General features: G+C 34.9%; 1 protein-coding gene across 4 annotated transcripts in view; it reads right to left on the bottom strand.

Annotated features, from left to right (window-relative positions):
- Positions 1 to 13,515: 13,515 nt before the first annotated feature.
- The window catches only part of LOC120420252 (Ca(2+)/calmodulin-responsive adenylate cyclase), a 74,094-nt gene continuing 68,051 nt past the window's right edge, over positions 13,516 to 19,558 (bottom strand). For all 4 annotated transcript variants that reach the window (XM_052706802.1, XM_052706803.1, XM_052706800.1 and 1 more), the window contains one exon: positions 13,516 to 18,953. In XM_052706802.1, coding sequence (XP_052562762.1) covers positions 18,631 to 18,953 — 323 coding nt within the window. In that variant the 3' untranslated portion in view covers positions 13,516 to 18,630. The remainder of the gene's footprint in view (positions 18,954 to 19,558) is intronic.

The following is a 19,558-nucleotide window of genomic DNA, read 5'->3' as shown; positions in this document are numbered from 1 at the left end:
GCGAGCAGGTCTGGCGAAGCGATTAGCATTTCTTTGTGGACAAAGAATATAATTTGACGACACTGCCTCTTTGACAGTTGACGCGAAATGTCAAACCAAGCAATGACGCTAAGCTAGGGGGTCCACACTCTTGAAGTTTTCGGAGTTTTGCAAATCCAAAGCTAACAAAGTGTCATCCCCCTCGTATTTCTCCTGTGCAAAACAGTGTTTCCAGATGTTACAAAAGGCATTATTTGCTTCATTTTTATTCGACATTTATCTTGCACCGACACGGGAAAAACATTTCGGGAGGAAAATTTAGCATCTGCCAAACCAAACAAACCGCAAATGTGGCGTTGCGAAGAAAACGTGAGGTGATAAAGATTCGCTTTTCCACAACAACAACAACAATCCAGTGTTGGCCCGGCAACGAGTCCATAAGTCTTGGCGGCCAACTGCGATCAACAACCAAATCGTTTGTTCTACACACTCGATGTTAGCTACTGACTACACGCAAGAATCGAGAGCTCGCGACTACCGATTTTGAAAGAAAGTAAACTTTTAAAAAAAGGGGGTGCATTGACAGTTGCTGGCAACAATGACGAGGCTGTCACTTTTGGAATCGCTGGAGCAAAGATGGCGCTTGTCACAAGCAAAAAATAAACTAAATGACCCTCAATTGCCACTTTACCCCGCTTGGAACCGAATGGACCAACTCTAAAACAGATCGAGAGCGCACGGAGGGAAACGGGCCAAAAATAAATGGGAATGTTTGTATACAGTAAATCGGAGGGGGAGAGCGATGAAATAATAATTAACTCTTCTGGTAGTCGGTTCTGGTTCTTGTCCTGCTGGGTTTTATTTGTGTTTTGTTAATCGAATTTGGCGAGATTTAAGATGCGTGAGTTGGTAAACAATGAAGGAAGATTTGACTTTTTTTCTTTTTCAAGTTTTCAATAGAATATTTTTTATTTAATATATATTCTGATTCCACTTGTTGAAAATATTTTTATGCATACACCATCATTTGAATTACTCAGATTTCAAACAATATATTGCAATATATCAAAACGACATGTTGGATATACGTGAACTGGAAGTTAGTCGTATTAAAACAATATTTTTGTACTTTATATCCCTTGACTCGAACCAAAAGTGGGGGAGGGGGAGGGGATGGAATAGAAAAATAAAAAAAGGAAAGTGATGAAATTCCAGCTCAAATCAGAAATTTTTCTGGTACTTTTGTACCCGACCCTCTCCGATTTCAATGAAACTTTTTAGACATGTTTTCCTATGCCCATATAAGCCATTTTTGTGTATATGGAGCCAATTGTACTCGGAAATGACATTTGAGAAGGGTGTAAGTAATTTAAATATTTTTGTATTTTGTAATTTTGAAAACTACTGCAACTCAAAGCCGTTGCATCGTATCAAAAAGTGGTCAAAGACAAACTTGTAGGGAATTGGACTGGCTTTCTGAAAAATATACACTGAAAGAGAAATGCATGCCACTTCCATAAGATTTTTCAATTTTTAAGTTTAAAAGTTTAAAAGTTAAATTTGAAGGTGATGTAACGATTTTTTTTTGAGGAAATAGCCTAAAATGTTACAAAAAGACTCACGAAGAATGCAGGACGGTGTGTCTCTCGTAAAAAAAAAACAAAAATCATTTAATAAAACTGTTTTTTTTTTTAAATTGGCCTAAACGTCAAATTTTCAAAAACCGATAGTGGGAATCGAAATATAGGAAATTTGACGAAACTTTCCGTTAAAAATACTTTCGAGACTGAAAAATTAAGTCTGTCATTTAGAAATTGCCAAAAATCATCAAAAAACCTATTTTTTCAACATTTTTATTTTTAAAACCGCTGTATCTTCACTAGAATTGGACATAGGACAATGGTCAATATGGAGACTTTTATGTAAATTTGTCTCGGGAATCGATTCCCACTATCGGTTTTTGAAAATTTTGACGTTTAGACCACTTAAAAAACAGTTTTAGTAAATGATTTGTGTATTTTTTAAGGTTAGACATACATACACATCCTGCATTTTTCGTGAGTCTTTTTATAACATTTTAGGTTATTTTCTCAAAAATTTTGAACGAAAAAAATCGTGTCATCACCTTAAAATATAACTTTTAAACTTTAGAATTGAAAAATCTTACGGAAGTGGCATGCATTTCTCTTTCAATGTATATTTTTCAGAAAGCTCGTCCAATTTCCTACAAGTTTGTCTTTGACCACTTTTTGATACGATGCAACGGCTTTGAGTTACAGTAATTTTTAGATTACAGAATACAGAAATATTTAAATTACTTACGCCCTTCTCAAATTTCATTTTCGAGTACAATTCCCAAGTAACATTTTTTCCAGGAGTTCTACAAGAGCTCTTCAAGATAGCTACAGCATAGCAGTTTGGACCGCGGTAAGATAAAATTCTCTTCAAAACTTCTTCAGGAGTTTGGAAGAGTACTTGAAGAGAGTTTTATCCTACCGCGGTCCAAACTGCTATACTGTAGCTATCTTGAAGAGCTCTTGTAGAACTCCAGGAAAAAAATGTTACTTGGGATTGGCTCCATATAGACAAAAATGGCTTATATGGGCCAAGGATAACATGTCTAAAAAGTTTCATTGAAATCGGAGAGGGTCGGGTACCAGAAAAATTTCTGATTTGAGCTGGAATTGCTCTTAAATAAAAAAAAATGTGTTGTTAACGATGCACATCAACCAAAACATATTATTAATATAGTGTTTTTTCATCTCCTAAAACACTGTCTCCAAAATAATTTACCACCAAGTTTGATTTAAATTGATTTGAGAACAGAAGTTCAAAAAACTAAAATTGTAAAAATTTCTAAAAAAATAAAACAGTAAAATTAGTTCAGCATGCCTAAAATAATTATCAACAATGTGGCAGTGTTGCAATAATTCAAAAAATGATAATTTTCGGAAACTTTGAACATTTTAAATTCTGTGAATATTAAAAAATCTGTATTTTTAGAAAAAAAATCATTTTATTTTATAATTTATTTACTCCAAAAATGCACTCATCTAGCATATTATGAGTTTAGGTAAATATTGCAAATTTAAATGCATTTTAAAGTTTTTTTTTCAAATTTTGAAAAGTGGGGCCATAGGTCGGAAAAAGACGTAAAACCTGGGGAAAAAAAATCTTTTTTACATTTGTATGGCACTTTTGCTGCACTGCCGCCAAAGTTTATAAATTTTTGTATTGATGCAAAAAGACATTTTTGGTTAAAAAGAAAATACTCACATAAAAAAAATAATTCACAAAAACTGATAATTGTTCTTCTTGAATTCACAAAACCTTTACGAGCATTTACATAAATGTTGTTAACAATGTATTTTTGCAAATCTTTTCTACAAAATTCATAAATCTTAAATGCCATTTCCATCTTTCTAGAAATAATTTATGTTATTCTAAAAAATAAAAACGATTTATTTTTTTTTATTTTGGGTTTGTAAAATCTGTAGAGCATGATGATGAAAATCCCAATCATTAGTGACTTAGTTAGTTTGCAGAAGCTTTGGAAACATCGTGATTGTCAGCCCCCTAGTTTAGCGTTATTATTTTGCTTGACATTTTGCATCAACTGTCTAAGTCGGTGATGCCAAATTTCGTTTTTCGTCCACAGAGAAATACTAACATCTTTTGATAAGATGTATTCAGAAAAAAAAGTTAAACGGATAAAGTCACATTCTTAACACAAATAAAGATAATTTTTCATTCAACTGTATTGATTTAAAGAATCAAAGAATTAACTTCTGCATTAGTGTTTAGGATGGTGCGAAATCTAATACTAGAAAAAATGAGTTTTAGAAAATATTGAACATTTGATCGTACAAAATAAACAAAAATCAGATATAAGATTGAATTTGGACTCGAAAATAATGTATTTTAGCAATAGTGAACTTTTTTCAAGTTTGATACACAAATCCTATTTTAAATGTTTTATGAAGAAAAGCCAGGGGTAATGAAGGAAAAGCTGAGAAAATGTTTCTACTATGTTCACTTTGTTTAACGGTCTGCTGATGGCTGAGAAGCAACAGCAAAAGAGACAATTCACACTACAAAAATGTAGTAGAACATTACACACAAGGTTACCCGGTGTGAACCGGAAAAAAATCTGGCAAAGCTGCTCACAGTAATAAACAAAATTGTGTACAAAAAATTAGTATTCTACATTATAGCTTCACAAAAGAAACAGTACAGATTAAATCAACTCAGTCTGGAAACATCTTTTTTTAATTGTTTCTCAAAAAATCTGGCATTGCGATTGCATGTTGAGTTTTCACACCGAAAAAAGTGGCACCCGACGGGATTCGAACCCAACACTCACCTCTGTGAGCGCCTTAGCCAGCACGGCTATCAAACCGCTAAAGATAAAAGATTTTATGAGCTTGACAGTTCGGTAAGGTGGGCTACATAATTTTGCGTGTAATATTACATAAAATTTCATCAAATAATGCAAATTTTATTTAACACACAGCTGAGATACTGATTTTTGCTGTGCATAAACTTTTTTTGCAAATTTAAAACAACCTGATAAAGTAGTGCCAAATACTTGTAAACGTCAAATGGTGAGTGATTTTTAAAAACTACCTGAGTTTTTTTTTTTTTTTTTAATTAAATATACTTTATTGAATCTTTCTTATAATAATTACATTTGGTTTACATAATAAGTGGTCAGCTGTGGCTCTTCAGCTTTAGTTTGCTTTTCGTGATTTAAACACTGTTCTTTTTCTTAACTTTAAAAGTATATGATTTATCATTTTTGTAACACTAGGTACAATGAGGAAAAAAAATTTAAGAAAACATAACCTAACCTAAAACTAACATTATCTTACCATAAACTAAACCAATCCTTGAATCAAAGGGTATTCAGATATAGCACATTTTTCCCTGAATTTCAAACATTTTTCTTGAATCTTCTGATCCAACATTTTTACTTCTGCTAATTCATGAACCTCACTTGATCTTGTCCAGCCAGGAACATTCAAAACCATTTTGAGTACCTTGTTTTGGACACGCTGGAGCTTCAATTTATGAGTTCTAGCGCAACACTCCCAAACAGGTACTGCATACTCAATAACGGGGTAAATTATTTGTTTGTAAACTGCTAGCTTATTTTTCAAAGATAGCTTTGATTTTCTGTTAATTAAAGGATACAAACACCTGATGAGAATGCTGCACTTGTTCAATATTTTATCTACATGCTGCCGAAACAATAGTTTCGAGTCAAGTATGAGACCTAAATAGACAACTTCCTTTAACCAGGGTATCGAAACATTATTCATTTTTATCAAAACATCATCCTTTGGGGCAAATCTGGCCGATTTGGAAAGTGGAAAAATGATGGTTTGAGTTTTGGCTGCATTAATGCGAATTTTCCAGTCGCCAAAGTATTCGGAAAGAACGTCAAGACCCTTCTGAAGACGGCCAACTAAATATCTGGTTATTTTACCCTTATAAATAACGGCAGTGTCATCAGCAAAAAGTGACAACACACCGTTACCAGGAAGAGTAGGCAAATCAGATGTAAAAATATTGTACAGAAGTGGGCCAAGAATACTTCCTTGGGGAACCCCAGCATCAATGTTGAATAATCCAGAAGCAATCCCATTCAGAAAAACCCTGAACGATCTCTCCGAAAGATAGTGCTGGATAATTTTGATAAGATACATTGGAAAACCGTATAAATACAGTTTATGTATCAAACCATCATGCCAAACATTGTCAAAAGCCTTCTCAACATCCAACAAAGCCATAGCAGTTGATTTAGACTCAAGCTTGTTCTGCTTGATGATTTTGGTTACTCTCGTAAGCTGATGAGCAGTATTACGTCCCTTTCGGAAGCCAAACTGCTCATTCAAAATTATATTATTATCGTTGGTAAAATCCAAAAGCCTTGAATAGATGACCTTCTCAAAGAGTTTGGACAGACTACTCAAAAGACTAATGGGACGATAACTTGTTGGCGATGTTGGATCTTTTTGAGGCTTCAATATTGGTATGACTTTGCCCAGTTTCCAATTGGTGGGGAAGTAACCAAGTTGCAAACATTTATTGAAAATATTGGCTAGATGTTGAAAGAACTGATCACTCTGTTTTTTCAACACTAGATTAAAAATGTTATCAAAGCCAGGAGCTTTCATATTTTTCATTTGTTTTACTGCAACTTTGACCTCCTCACCAGAAACATGGGAATCTGCAGGAAATTCAAAGGTAGAGTCATTGATTGTTGAAATACTATTGGCAACTGATGTTTCTTTACGGCTGGTCATGGAAGCGCCAAGATTATGAGAACTAACAAAATGAAGCCCAAGTACATTTGCCTTTTCCTCGGATGTAATCAAAGGAGAATCCTCAACAATAAGAGGAGGAATAGGCTTTGGTTTGTTTTTAAGAACTTTTGAAAGTTTCCAAAATGGTTTTGAATAATTCCCAAGCTGGCTTACATGTTTTGAAAATTCTTGATTTCTGATATTGTCAAGTCGGTCTTGTATGATTTTGTTCAAATTGTTCACTGAAATCTTTTTGTCATAGTCCCCAGTCCGTTGATATTGTCTCCTATAAACATTCCTAAGTCTAATCAAGTGTTTAGTATCTACGTCAATATCAGTTACCTTAAAATTAACAGGAACCTCCCGAACGTTGGCAGCCTCTGCTTGGTTGATAGCCTGCTGGATCACCTCCAGCGAACGATCAATATCGGCAGAAGTTTCCGGGTGTTGATCATAGTCGATGTTGCTGTCGACCACTTGCTGAAACTGCTGCCAGTCAACGTTGTGGTAATCTTTCCGGGTTGGTTGCCGCTGCGGAGTAACGGAAGCTCCAACCTCCACAACCACCGGATAGTGATCAGAACTCAACTCTTCAAACACCTCAGGATGAGCCACGTTCTCAGCCATATTGGTAATGAAGAAGTCGATGATTGAGTGATTCCCAGATCGAGCCACCCTCGTTGGACGATCCGGACTCACAACGTTGTAGTATCCGTTTTGCAGATCGTTGTGCAGAATCACTCCGTTTCGATTCCTCCTGCTGTTGCCCCAAACTTCATGCTTCGCGTTGAGGTCACCAGCGATGATGTACTTTGCGCTCCGCCGTGTCAGCTTCTGGATATCGCTCTTCAGTTTTGCTGCTGAACCATCTCTGGAATTCACCTGACGTGGGCAGTATGCAGCAATGAAGAGTACTGGGCCAACCGAAGTGGGAATTTCCACTCCAACGGCCTCGATGATGTCCAGCTTAAAGTGTGGCAGCCGGCGTGGCTTGAGATCACGATGAACAGCGACAAGCACACCTCCTCCTCCAGACGTGGTCCTGTCGAGCTGCGTCGCGATCTTGTAGTTTTGCAGATAAACTTTTTCACCGGGCTTCAGATGAGTTTCCGTGATGGCAGCTACGTCGATCTCCTTCTCGCGAAGAAAATCCACCAGCTCTAAGTTCTTCCTCCTAATGGAGCAAGCGTTCCAATTCAGCAGCTTGAGGGACCTACGATCCATACTGGATGACGAACGAGGTCAGCACTTCAATCTGCTGGGTCTTGGTTTTGCATCCACGCAGTGCAGCGGACATCTGTTTGAAAATATTGAGGAGTTCGGTTGAGGTGTAAAGATCGTTACCATTTTCCTCAACTGCTGGTTCTTGGGTTGGTCTTGGCTCCTGGCTGAAGCCCGGTGGTGGCGGTCTCGGCTCCTGGCTGGAACCCGGCCGTGGATGATTCATCTCAGCTCTCTTCCTGGGATCCAACGGCAACGGTGCCAAGTTCGGGACCTGGCGTCGCGGTTGAAGAGGTGGAAAATTTTGCTCCACCAGGGCTGGAGGAGTTCTACGACGCTGAGGCTGATTCTTCGTCGATGCTTGCTGCCGAATTTTCACGAACTCAGCTCTCTTGGGGCACTTTCGGTCGGTTGACGAATGCTCACCGTTGCAGTTGAGGCACTTCACCAGCGAATCTTGGATGCACTGTGATGTGATGTGCGCATCGGTACCACATTTGGCGCAACGACGCTTCAGGTGGCAGTTCTTACCTCCGTGCCCGAAGCCCAGGCAGTTGAAGCATTGTGTGACGTCACGATGCACTGGTCGGTATCGCTCCCACGACACGATAATGTTGAAAACCGCTCGAATCGCCTTCAGCTCAGGAAGCGTCGTCGATCCCTTAGCCAAATGCAACAGGTACAGCTGGTCACGGTACTTGATGTCTTTGTTGCGTCGGCTCATTTTGTGCACGGCCAACACATCCAGTTTCAAAACTTTTAGCTCGGCAGCTAATTCCTCCACTGGCATGTCGTACAGACCTCTGACGACGATTTTGTACGGCTTATCCATGGCGACATCATGGGTAAAGTACTCCGCCTCGTTTTCGGTCAAGTAATCCTTGACCAGTTGATAGTGCTGCCTGGATTGCACCAGCACCTTAAATCCGTCCTGACACAGACGAATGTTGCCTTGGACTTTCCCAGACTTGATGAGTTCAACCAGCCCCGCTCGAAAGTCGATCGTTGCTGCTGATTGCCGCACATAAAAAGGAGGCAGTTTCTCCTTTCGCTGTTTCACTTCATTCTCCTTTGCTTCCGCTACCTGGTCCTCGTCAGGCAGTCCAGCAAACATGTTGTTCTTCAATAGCTGCTCCTCGTGCGACGAAGAGTTCTCCTCCTCCTCATCCATCGGTACAGTACCGTCGCTCTTTTTCGTCTTTTTGCTGTTCGATGTCACTTCCAAAAGCACCTTCCTTTTGGAAATTCCCGGTTTTTGGCCATCAGTTGAGGCCTCAACCTTCCTTTTGGAAATCCCCACTTTTTTGCCTGCTTGAGCCGCAGGTAGGGCAATATTGCCGGCGTTTTGCGCCGGGACGCGACGAGTCATGTTGATTCAGACAACCTTCACCAACGAATGCTCGGATAACAATGTCTACCTGAGTTTAAATCAACCAGTCGTGAGTAAATTGCCTAAGCTGCCATTAAATTTTCTCTGAAGTCAGGAGGAAACATTAACACCGCGCTTCAAACGTAATTTTTGTTTCACGAAAGTGGATTTTTTCGAGCAATGGTATTTCAAATTTAATTCATAATTTTTTATGCTGTTTTTCCATAGCGATTCCTCCAATTATAACTGTTTTGAACTAAAAAGTTTAAATACTAATTGTTCTCATTTTTTCAGATAATTCAGCAATCATTATATGACAATCCTGCAGTTGGCCGAAAACAACAAAAAATATAACTGAATTAAACTCAAATTGAAAGGACAAACTAAGATATTAAATGCAAATATTCTCAATACAAAAATTACTGTTATAATAATTATCAAATACGTTAAACTTACCTTTGTGTCAACAATTAATTTCTATCCAATAAATCCACTTTCTCTCTCTTTCAAACCGGTCACTTTCCCACCTTACACCTGCTGCTCGCACCTCTGCCACCTTAGCCGTAACATGTCAGCGGCCATGTTTAACGATTAAATCGGTGACTTCTCTTCGTTAACTCCCAACTCACGCACTTTTTTCTCTCCGTAGAAAAACAAAACACCAAAAAACACTTCAATCAAAGCAGGCCGCCGCCGTTGACAGTTGACAGCGCGCGCGCTCTACGCCTACTGCCCAGTCCCCAAATTCCGGAAGTTTAATGCACTTTTGTATAATTTTTTTCACGTTTTGTTTTCGTCGTCGTCTCACTTGCCTTTTGTAAACACTGGTTTATTTTGGTTGTCACGGCGCGCAGCACAAGTTCTTCAACCTCTGCCTTCGTGACCGGAAGACGTTCCTCCCGCTCAAACTCGTCGTGTTTTATGTTTTTCCTCTGCCACAAACTATCTTCTTTCTCTCACTCTGCAAGACGAGGAGGAGGAGGAAAATTTATATTTTTCGAAATGATGAAAAGATCTCGCTCGCGCGCGCTTTGGCTTGAAATTTATTTCAAACAGATTCCGGAGTTGCACAAATTCCGCCAGAAGTGTACATCCGACGACGAGTTGCAGGCAGCAGCTGAACACTATTTTACACACTAAGTAGCATTCCGGCGCAGCAATTATTCAAACCCGCGCAATGCGACACTTCCTCGGCGGCGTTAACTTTCACCTTAACGCGTTCGCTCGCACCTTAACCGATGCAAACATTTGTCATGTTCTTGTAACATCGCAGCAGGCAACCCCATGTATCGATTACACAAAGTGAAAATCAGAACACAAGACACACTATAAATAGCGAGGGGCCTCGGCTGAGACAACAATCAAAGCCAATCCAAGTGACCGCTGCGGCGATGACGAAGTCACGCGAGGCTAATGCAGATGAGAATATGATGACAATGTGAAGACAAGAGAAGGAACAACAAAACAGAGGGATAAAAAAAACTAGTCAAACTACTGACTCTTTAAACTCTTGAATTGGCGAAGGAGAATAGAAGAGAGCGATTCGTTCCGAAGTCGACGAAGGTTCAGCGAGTACTGAATGAATCGAGGGAAAACAACAGAGGAGCGTTTGAGAGGACGAATCGTGAACGCAGAGACGAACTTGGTCGAGTTGAGAAAGTCGAGTAGGACAAGCAGCAAGCCTGAGTTCGATCCCCGTTGGAAGCTTGAGGGAGGAGAAAAAGAGAAAATTATTAAGAGAGAAGTTCAAGAAGAGAGAGCATAATCGCGGGATGCAAAACAAACAAGTCCCTTCAACCTTCAACCAGCGCGGCATGGATTATTCATAAATGACGGAATTGGATCGCACACTCGGATTATTCATGAGGGTGGGTTGTTGTCGTGGGATATCTGCATCGTCAAGGATTTTTAATGCTTCTCTCACACTCTTGGGAAAAGGGTTATGTCATATCGGGTTTGAGTTGCACAATCAGCACGTTTTGTTTGTCTCAGATTTGGAGGTTTGGAAGGAGGTTCAACAAAGCACAGAACGGGATAGCAAGACATCTTAGATTGTATAACGTTAGGCGGTTTGTAGAAGGTTGGCATGCAAATAACATTTTAATTGAAAATTTGGAAAAAAATGTAAATGCCAATCTTTCAACAATAAAAAAATTCTAAAATTCTGAAATTCTAAAATTCTGAAATTCTAAAATTCTAAAATTCTAAAATTCTAAAATTCTAAAATTCTAAAATTCTAAAATTCTAAAATTCTAAAATTCTAAAATTCTAAAATTCTAAAATTCTAAAATTCTAAAATTCTAAAATTCTAAAATTCTAAAATTCTAAAATTCTAAAATTCTAAAATTCAAAAATTCAAAAATTCAAAAATTCTAAAATTCTAACATTCTAAAATTCTAAAATTCTAAAATTCTAAAATTCTAAAATTCTAAAATTCTAAAATTCTAAAATTCTAAAATTCTAAAATTCTAAAATTCTAAAATTCTAAAATTCTAAAATTCTAAAATTCTAAAATTCTAAAATTCTAAAATTCTAAAATTCTAAAATTCTAAAATTCTAAAATTCTAAAATTCTAAAATTCTAAAATTCTAAAATTCTAAAATTCTAAAATTCTAAAATTCTAAAATTCTAAAATTCTAAAATTCTAAAATTCTAAAATTCTAAAATTCTAAAATTCTAAAATTCTAAAATTCTAAAATTCTAAAATTCTAAAATTCTAAAATTCTAAAATTCTAAAATTCTACAATTCTAAAATTCTAAAATTCTAAAATTCTAAAATTCTAAAATTCTAAAATTCTAAAATTCTAAAATTCTAAAATTCTAAAATTATAAAATTATAAAATTCTAAAATTCTAAAATTCTAAAATTCTAAAATTCTAAAATTCTAAAATTCTAAAATTCTAAAATTCTAAAATTCTAAAATTCTGAAATTCTAAAATTCTAAAATTCTAAAATTCTAAAATTCTAAAATTCTAAAATTCTAAAATTCTAAAATTCTAAAATTCTAAAATTCTAAAATTCTAAAATTCTAAAATTCTAAAATTCTAAAATTCTAAAATTCTAAAATTCTAAAATTCTAAAATTCTAAAATTCTAAAATTCTAAAATTCTAAAATTCTAAAATTCTAAAATTCTAAAATTCTAAAATTCTAAAATTATAAAATTCTAAAATTCTAAAATTCTAAAATTCTAAAATTCTAAAATTCTAAAATTCTAAAATTCTAAAATTCTAAAATTCTAAAATTCTAAAATTCTAAAATTCTAAAATTCTAAAATTCTAAAATTCTAAAATTCTAAAATTCTAAAATTCTAAAATTCTAAAATTCTAAAATTCTAAAATTCTAAAATTCTAAAATTCTAAAATTCTTAGATTCTAAAATTCTAAAATTCTAAAATTCTAAAATTCTAAAATTCTAAAATTCTAAAATTCTAAAATTCTAAAATTCTAAAATTCTAAAATTCTAAAATTCTAAAATTCTAAAATTCTAAAATTCTAAAATTCTAAAATTCTAAAATTCTAAAATTCTAAAATTCTAAAATTCTAAAATTCTAAAATTCTAAAATTCTAAAATTCTAAAATTCTAAAATTCTAAAATTCTAAAATTCTAAAATTCTAAAATTCTAAAATTCTAAAATTCTAAAATTCTAAAATTCTAAAATTCTAAAATTCTAAATTTCTAAATTTCTAAAATTCTAAAATTCTAAAATTCTAAAATTCTAAAATTCTAAAATTCTAAAATTCTAAAATTCTAAAAATCTAAAATTCTAAAATTCTAAAATTCTAAAATTCTAAAATTCTAAAATTCTAAAATTCTATAATTCTAAAATTCTAAAATTCTAAAATTCTAAAATTCTAAAATTCTAAAATTCTCCACGATAGGGGGCGGGAGTTGAGATTACCAAAAAAGTGTCCACGTGGTTTATGGATGGTCCCCAACTTGAGAGCAGAAGCATTTTAAAATTAATTAATTCCGCACAAGAGTGTGCCTTGACCACTCAGAACTGAGTAACTTTTAAACCGCTCTCTGAGTTCCCCTTTGTTTACGATTTCGTACACGTTGGCGTTGAATCATCCAAGCACCCTTAGTTTTTAGTAACATTGTGAGTGGTGAGTTCTCAGCTTTCAGAGCGTGAGTGACCTGAGTGAGCTCTTTAGTTTTCTCTCTCTTTTCTTTGGACGTTTTGTGCACGCTTTTATTTACACGATTCAAATTTGAAATGCGTCGATGACAGAAATGTGATTTTAGCGCGCTTTTCAAAAATAAGTTGAGCTAAAATCAGCAATTTATCTATGAAATTTCATTCTACTTTGAAAAATTTGGGATAACAATTTTTGCTGGATTTAATATAAATGTTATTCACATTTCTTTAGATTTTTTTTTGTAATCCATAAAAAAATCATACACTCAACTCACGGTGGTTGGTCACTTTTTTTGTTTGACACTCAAAGGCAAACTAAAAAGTGACGAACTGTCACTTTTTACACGGCGCTCACGCACACAATCAAAACAAACGTTTGGTAGAGTGTGTGAACTCCGTGTAAAAGGGGTGTCAAGCTAAAAAGTGACCCCGTTCGTTTGACAACAGTTTCGGGGGTTTGAGTGTATTTCTTTCAAACGCAAATAAAACAACAAACGTATAATTTTTCATAATTTATTTCCATCTTCCACGACCGCCTTTCCTTCCCCAGCGGCAATCACCATGAAAAGTGCCACTTTTCCTCAGTTATTATTTTAAACTTGCCTTAATTTGTGTTTTGACTGTGAGTTTTGCCTTGATTTACGCCTTCAGCGCTTGCTTACAATATCAATTTTGGGTTGCATTTTAACCTCGAAAAAATAATATGATGGCGTCAGGATAGGTAGGACTTACAATTGACTGTTCCTAGTTTTGAGATATTTTTTTTCTGTTGGGTGATTCGATGAGCTTAGTTTGTGCTGTTTTGAAAAATGGGTTGATTTTTTTATGTTCGACAGTTGCGTAAACCAATTTTCCAATAGTAAAAAATATAGATTTTAGTTTGTTTTGCTTTGTTGCAATTCAAAGGTTGATATCTTTTTAGTCTTTCACCGTCAATATCCTTCTTGTTTTTTGTCAATAGTTTACTCACTTTGTTTAATAGCTAAATATCAGTTTTTTAGTTTTGTTTTATTTTTTCGAATCTAATAATAATAGTTTTGCTTTGTCAATTTCTTCTTTTCTTTTCATTTTGTTTTGTATAAATTACTAATAGTATTAATAATAAATTGCAATAATAGTTTTGTTTTGTTTTTTTGTTTGTTATATAATATAGTAATATATATCCAGTTCCTATTCTTAATAGAGACAGACAGAGACAGCTTTTTGAAAGCGCTTCTTTCTTTCACAATGTGTGTGTAAGTGTGTGTGTATGTTTGCTTCTTGCGTGCAAGTGTGTGTGTGCTGAAAGTGAAGGTGATGTGTGTGGTGGGATTCGAAAGCTATGCTAGTTTGTGTTTTTTTTATGTAAGTAATTTACACTTAAACGAGATTTTTGTTTTGCTTGTTTTTGATATTTACAGGTTATGTCACTCACAACTTGAAGAGTGACACGTTTTTGATTTGTTACAAAAAATAAACATGCAAACGCTGACTTTTTTTAAAGCGAAACCCATTTTTTGCTTGTTTGTTTTTTCTCATATCTAATGAAGGCAAAGGTAATTGCCTGGTTTTCGCGTGTTCAGTGAAGAATTCCTAAGTAGTTCTTGTATATTCACAGTAGTTTCTCGAATATCAAGTTTTTTTTTCACTTCTCAACAATAGTTTGACCTTTTCATCAACTTTTGTGAGTTTTTTTTCTCTTCTGACTGGTTGGTTGTTTAATGAAATCGGAACAGTTTCGATATGAAATCAATCACCTTTTTTGTTGCGTGCAGCTTCCAATTCCTCGTTCTCTGTTTTCTTTTCTAACGAAAAGCACTTCTACTTATCACATTGCTTAACTTTGCATGAGAAAACTGTAAATATCTTGTTGGAAAATTATGACGGAAGAATATTAGTACGGAAAGCTTTTTGAACCTCAACTGTCTTTTAATCCAAAATTTGTTCTTTAAACTGTTTTATGTAATTTCTTTTAAAACAAATGCAGCGTGTAGTTTGACAGGTTCCCAACGAAAGAGTGACCAATTCAGCATCTTTTCAAATGATTTCGTTGAAATAGGTATAGAGTTGGTAGCCAAAAATTTTAACATCACATTAAAAAACAAGAACAAATAAAAATCATCACATCAAACTGAAAAAAAAAAACAAAATTTTGTGTGCAATGTGCAAAGAAACATTTTAAAGAATGAGTATTTTTTTTTTATTTTCCGCAGAAATTTTTTAAGGCCCATTTGGCACAAAATTAAGTGGAATAATGATTTTTCAAAAATGATGAACATTTGGAGCTATGCTTTCTTCAATTGTTTCAAATTTGATTTGGTTGAAAGTCAGGGTGGTTCACGATTAGGGTGATCTATAAAATCTAACATTCCAGGAATATTTTTAGGATTTTTTATTGCACTTTTAGATATGTAGTTGTGAGCATGTCAATCTAAGCAACTTTGCCGAAAACACAAAAAGAAATCCTCGCAATCTACGCAAACCTTTAAAAATCAGATTTTTTTACGTATGGATTCAGGGTTAAGTTCAAAAGAAAAGTGTTCTGAGAACTTTAAAAGCTTTAAAAAAAACAAACACTTTCGCCTCCGAAATAATAATTTTGGACTTGAGGTCTGGTCAAATTGAATGCGCCAGGTTGCATTCAAAAGGGGAGATCGAGCACTTCAAACGCTGAACAAATCTAAGGGGTATTTTTCTTTAAACTTGAGATATCTTAATCTGAAAAGGTCAAGTTTTCATGGGATAAGTGTATAATTTCGCCCGCTGAATCTGAGTCTCTTCTTAGAATTTAGCCAAAATGTCAAAATATCGATTTTTGATCATATTTTGTATTTCTATGATTATTTAATATATACGGCATTTTTTCCAAATATATGGAAAAGCCGTTTGAAAAAAAATCAAAAGCTTCATAATACAGTTAGATTTAAGGTATTATCTTAAACAATAAATTTAAAAAGTGCTATCTTTCCGAAATCATACTGTAGTGAGGATCAAACAGGATATCTAAAATTTAATTTATTCGAAATCCTTGGGTGATACCCATTCTTCTATACTTAATCATATTTTTTGATAAGTTCTAGAGGTTTTTTTTTATAAATTGTTTATCGTCAACAAGGCCGATTCCGTACTACAGTCGGATTAGGGACAGCAATTTAAAGAGCACTTAAAAGTTAAAAGTTTCCAAATCCTAGACCTGCTCTCACTGAAACTAGACATAATATTGTGCCAAAAAATGACTGCAACTGTTCTCTCGTGATTCGGTACGAAAAAAGAGTTAATATCCAAGTCAAAGGCAAATGAAAAAAAAAAGTCAGATATTATAAGTATTATTATTATTTGCGATAACTAATTCATGACCTGGACTTTGATATGAATGAGAAATGTTGGCATAAGTCGCCAAATTGACCTTCCCCTTTTGCAGGGATTTTTCCCTCACAGTAAGTTGGTTGAGCAGACGTAACATTTGCACCAAATTGGGAGGGTGTCGAGCTCTGAAATGCATTTTTTTGTGGAGAACAATTAGCTCTGACTGGTACGTACGAATTGAAGCTGCTTCGAAATCTGGCTGGCTATTAATATCCTTAATTTGAAAGCATTTGCGCATCTTTTTCAAGCAGTCGTCTCAAATGTTTGGTTACAAACATGTAAGTTTTGCAGAAGAATAAAAAAAAACTTTATCAGTTAAAGTATTAAGCAATATTGCGCGAGATTTCAATATATTTTTGCCAAAATAAAAATCTAAATTTATTCCATATCTGCCAACTTAAGACATGTGCAAAAAATTCCACTGCATCCCTTGCGGGAAACCCGATAGTGGGGTAATCATACGTTCCAGACTGTTAAAATTTCAAAAAAAAGTGCTTGAAGTGTTCCTGTTTGAAGTTTTGGACAAAAAAGATTTGCTAAAAATAAAAGAAATCGTTTTTTATGTAAAAACTTCAGTAATTTAACTATTGAAATTATTTAACATTATTTAATATTAATTCGAATTACTGTCCAGAATCGGTTATACGAAGCCTCGAAGGATTTTTTTTCTCACTTTGTACATAAAATTCGAGTCGCAGAGACTCCATTTTAGTCAAATTTGAATGGATGATTGCCTGCTAAATAACCATGTGACACATTCTCCAACGACAAAAACGACACGTTTTTGCTAATAGGTCGAACATTTGAAGTATTTATTCGTATTTTTATTGGCCCAATCATCAATCGCAGCTGGATTTTCCATGACATATGTTTATCATAACCAGTTTATTAATTTAACCAAAAAGAGCCGAATTTTTTGACAAATGAAAAATTAGACTTAAAATTAGTTTTTCATAGTTACTACTTGTAGAAAATTCAATTTCTATTCCGAATCTGTAATAACATTTGAGTTTTAGAGTGGTTTTGATATCATATGATATATATTTCGGAAAAGAGGGAAATATCGTGACGTGCAACGCCGGAATGTTTCAAATGCATTTTTTTTCAATATTCCATCACCGCCATTTTGGATTTACAAAATCCAAACTTAAGCTCATCATTGAAAAATAAGACAGTGAAATTAATTTTCGTGATTCGATTATCTGAAGATTTTATTATCAAATGTGAAATTTTTTCAAGGCCTCTGGATAATAGAATCTGAGTTGTAGTCCGATTTTGAAAAAAAAATTGAAAAAAAAACATTAAAAGCAAAAATTAGGTATTTTTTACAAAATGTTTGAGATTTTGAATGACACAAGAACTGAATAAATATTTAAATTTGGAATTTAAATTACTTAAATATTCTCAAGTTAAAAAAAAGAGAGAGAGAAAGATTATTGAGCATTTTTTGGATTTTCTAGTGCAAAGATCAATAATTTTAAATTTAAAAATTTAAATTTGACAACACTCCAAGCAAAAGGTGACCAATTCGATGTCTTCGATGTTTGATCTGATGATCAAAATAGCTATCGAGTTGGTGCCCCAAATACAATTACGACAAAAAACAGTTACAATGAAAAAAATAAAAATAAAAAAATAAAGCATGTGAAATAACTTATTATATATTATTTATTAATAAATTAACCGTTTCAAAGTAAAATCGACCAAAAATCAACAAATGGAATCTAAAACTGGTGTCGTTTTAAGTATTTCCATGTCAAGTCAAAATATAATTCGGTCAGATCATATTTGTTTTTAACTTGAGTTATTTTTCAATTTTGTCAGGCATTCGCCTCCTCAGCAATTTAAATTTTGTTAAACATGGATTCAAGAAGAACATTTGATTCCGTTTTTTTCATTGATTCTTCCACAGTTTTCCCAGCTTAACTTTACAAACTCGACAAAGCCAACAACCAACAAAAGCACCAAGAGTTAAAAGAAAAGAAAACTTATCACCAACAAATGCACAATTTTGGTGTGATCTGTGTAAAGCACCGTTAAGGCTATTTATGCAACGAAACTGAATGAAATGCCTTCTTTGCTTTCCCCTCAACTCTTATAATTACACAACACACACAAAAAAATGGCTCAATTTTGTGACAAAGAGTTACCCATTTCTCTTCCAAAAATGTCCGACCAGCAGTGCAGCATACTCTATCTAAGACAACTATTTACAGTCATCGACCTCGACGTCCTCCCCCTTCCCTTCCCGTTCCTGCTCCCTTTCCGGTCATCCGGTGGAACCGTTCGTCGCGGAATTGGTCGTCGTCGTCCCCGGTCCAAACTTGCTGCTAATCTTGTGCGACGCACTGACGATGGCCATTTCGTGCTTCGAGTCCAGATCGCAGTCGTAAAGACCGGACAGGGAGTCCAGCGAAAGGAGGCGGCTACTGGCACGGGAAGAGATGGACGTGTCGTCCACGTCGGGGGCGTTGTAGAGGGAGTTGACGTCGGAGAGGGCACCCTCGGCGTCGGTCAGACCGGCTTCGTTTAGGAGCGAGATGTTTTCGAGGCCGGGCTCGTCGGTGATGTAGCCGGTGCTTTCGGCGCCACCTTGAAAGAGGAGAAAGAAATTGTTTTTAGGAAAGTTATTAGTAAAGAGATTTGAATTAAATTTGGGATATTTTACAAAATTGTTATACAACTCAGATATCTTTCTATTTTTTTATGCACCAAAAATATTGGTTTTCTTCTTAATATTCCAACACCGGCATATTGGCTACCATCTTGAATAAAAATGACCCAGTTTACTTTGTAGATGTCTAAACTAGAGACCCTAAATAGGGAGACTGGTCTAAGCTGGCTAAATCGATCTGGCAACGTATGTTTTGAGCTTGGCAACACTGATAAGTTTTGCTGGGCGTAAAGGCAAATGCACGTTTGGATACGTCAAACTCGTGTCTGTTTGGGTACGTCAAATTCACTTCGACCAGTCTCCCTATTAAGGATCTCTAGTCTAAACCCCAAGTACCCCAAGGAATACAAGGAATAATAACATATTAAAAAAAACGACTTTTTATATCCGACCACATTTCATGGCCGAAATAATGTAAAATAGGACAAAATTCGCCATGTTTATCATTGTGTGTTGAGCAAAATAAAGTATAATAACATATTGGGTTATGGAAAATTGGTCAAAATTGTCCCATATTTTTGTC

This window comes from Culex pipiens, chromosome 1, assembly GCF_016801865.2.
Source record: "Culex pipiens pallens isolate TS chromosome 1, TS_CPP_V2, whole genome shotgun sequence".
Lineage (NCBI taxonomy): Eukaryota > Metazoa > Arthropoda > Insecta > Diptera > Culicidae > Culex > Culex pipiens.
The sequence above is the reverse complement of the archived record's forward strand: the minus strand, read 5'-3'. Positions and strand labels throughout refer to the sequence as shown.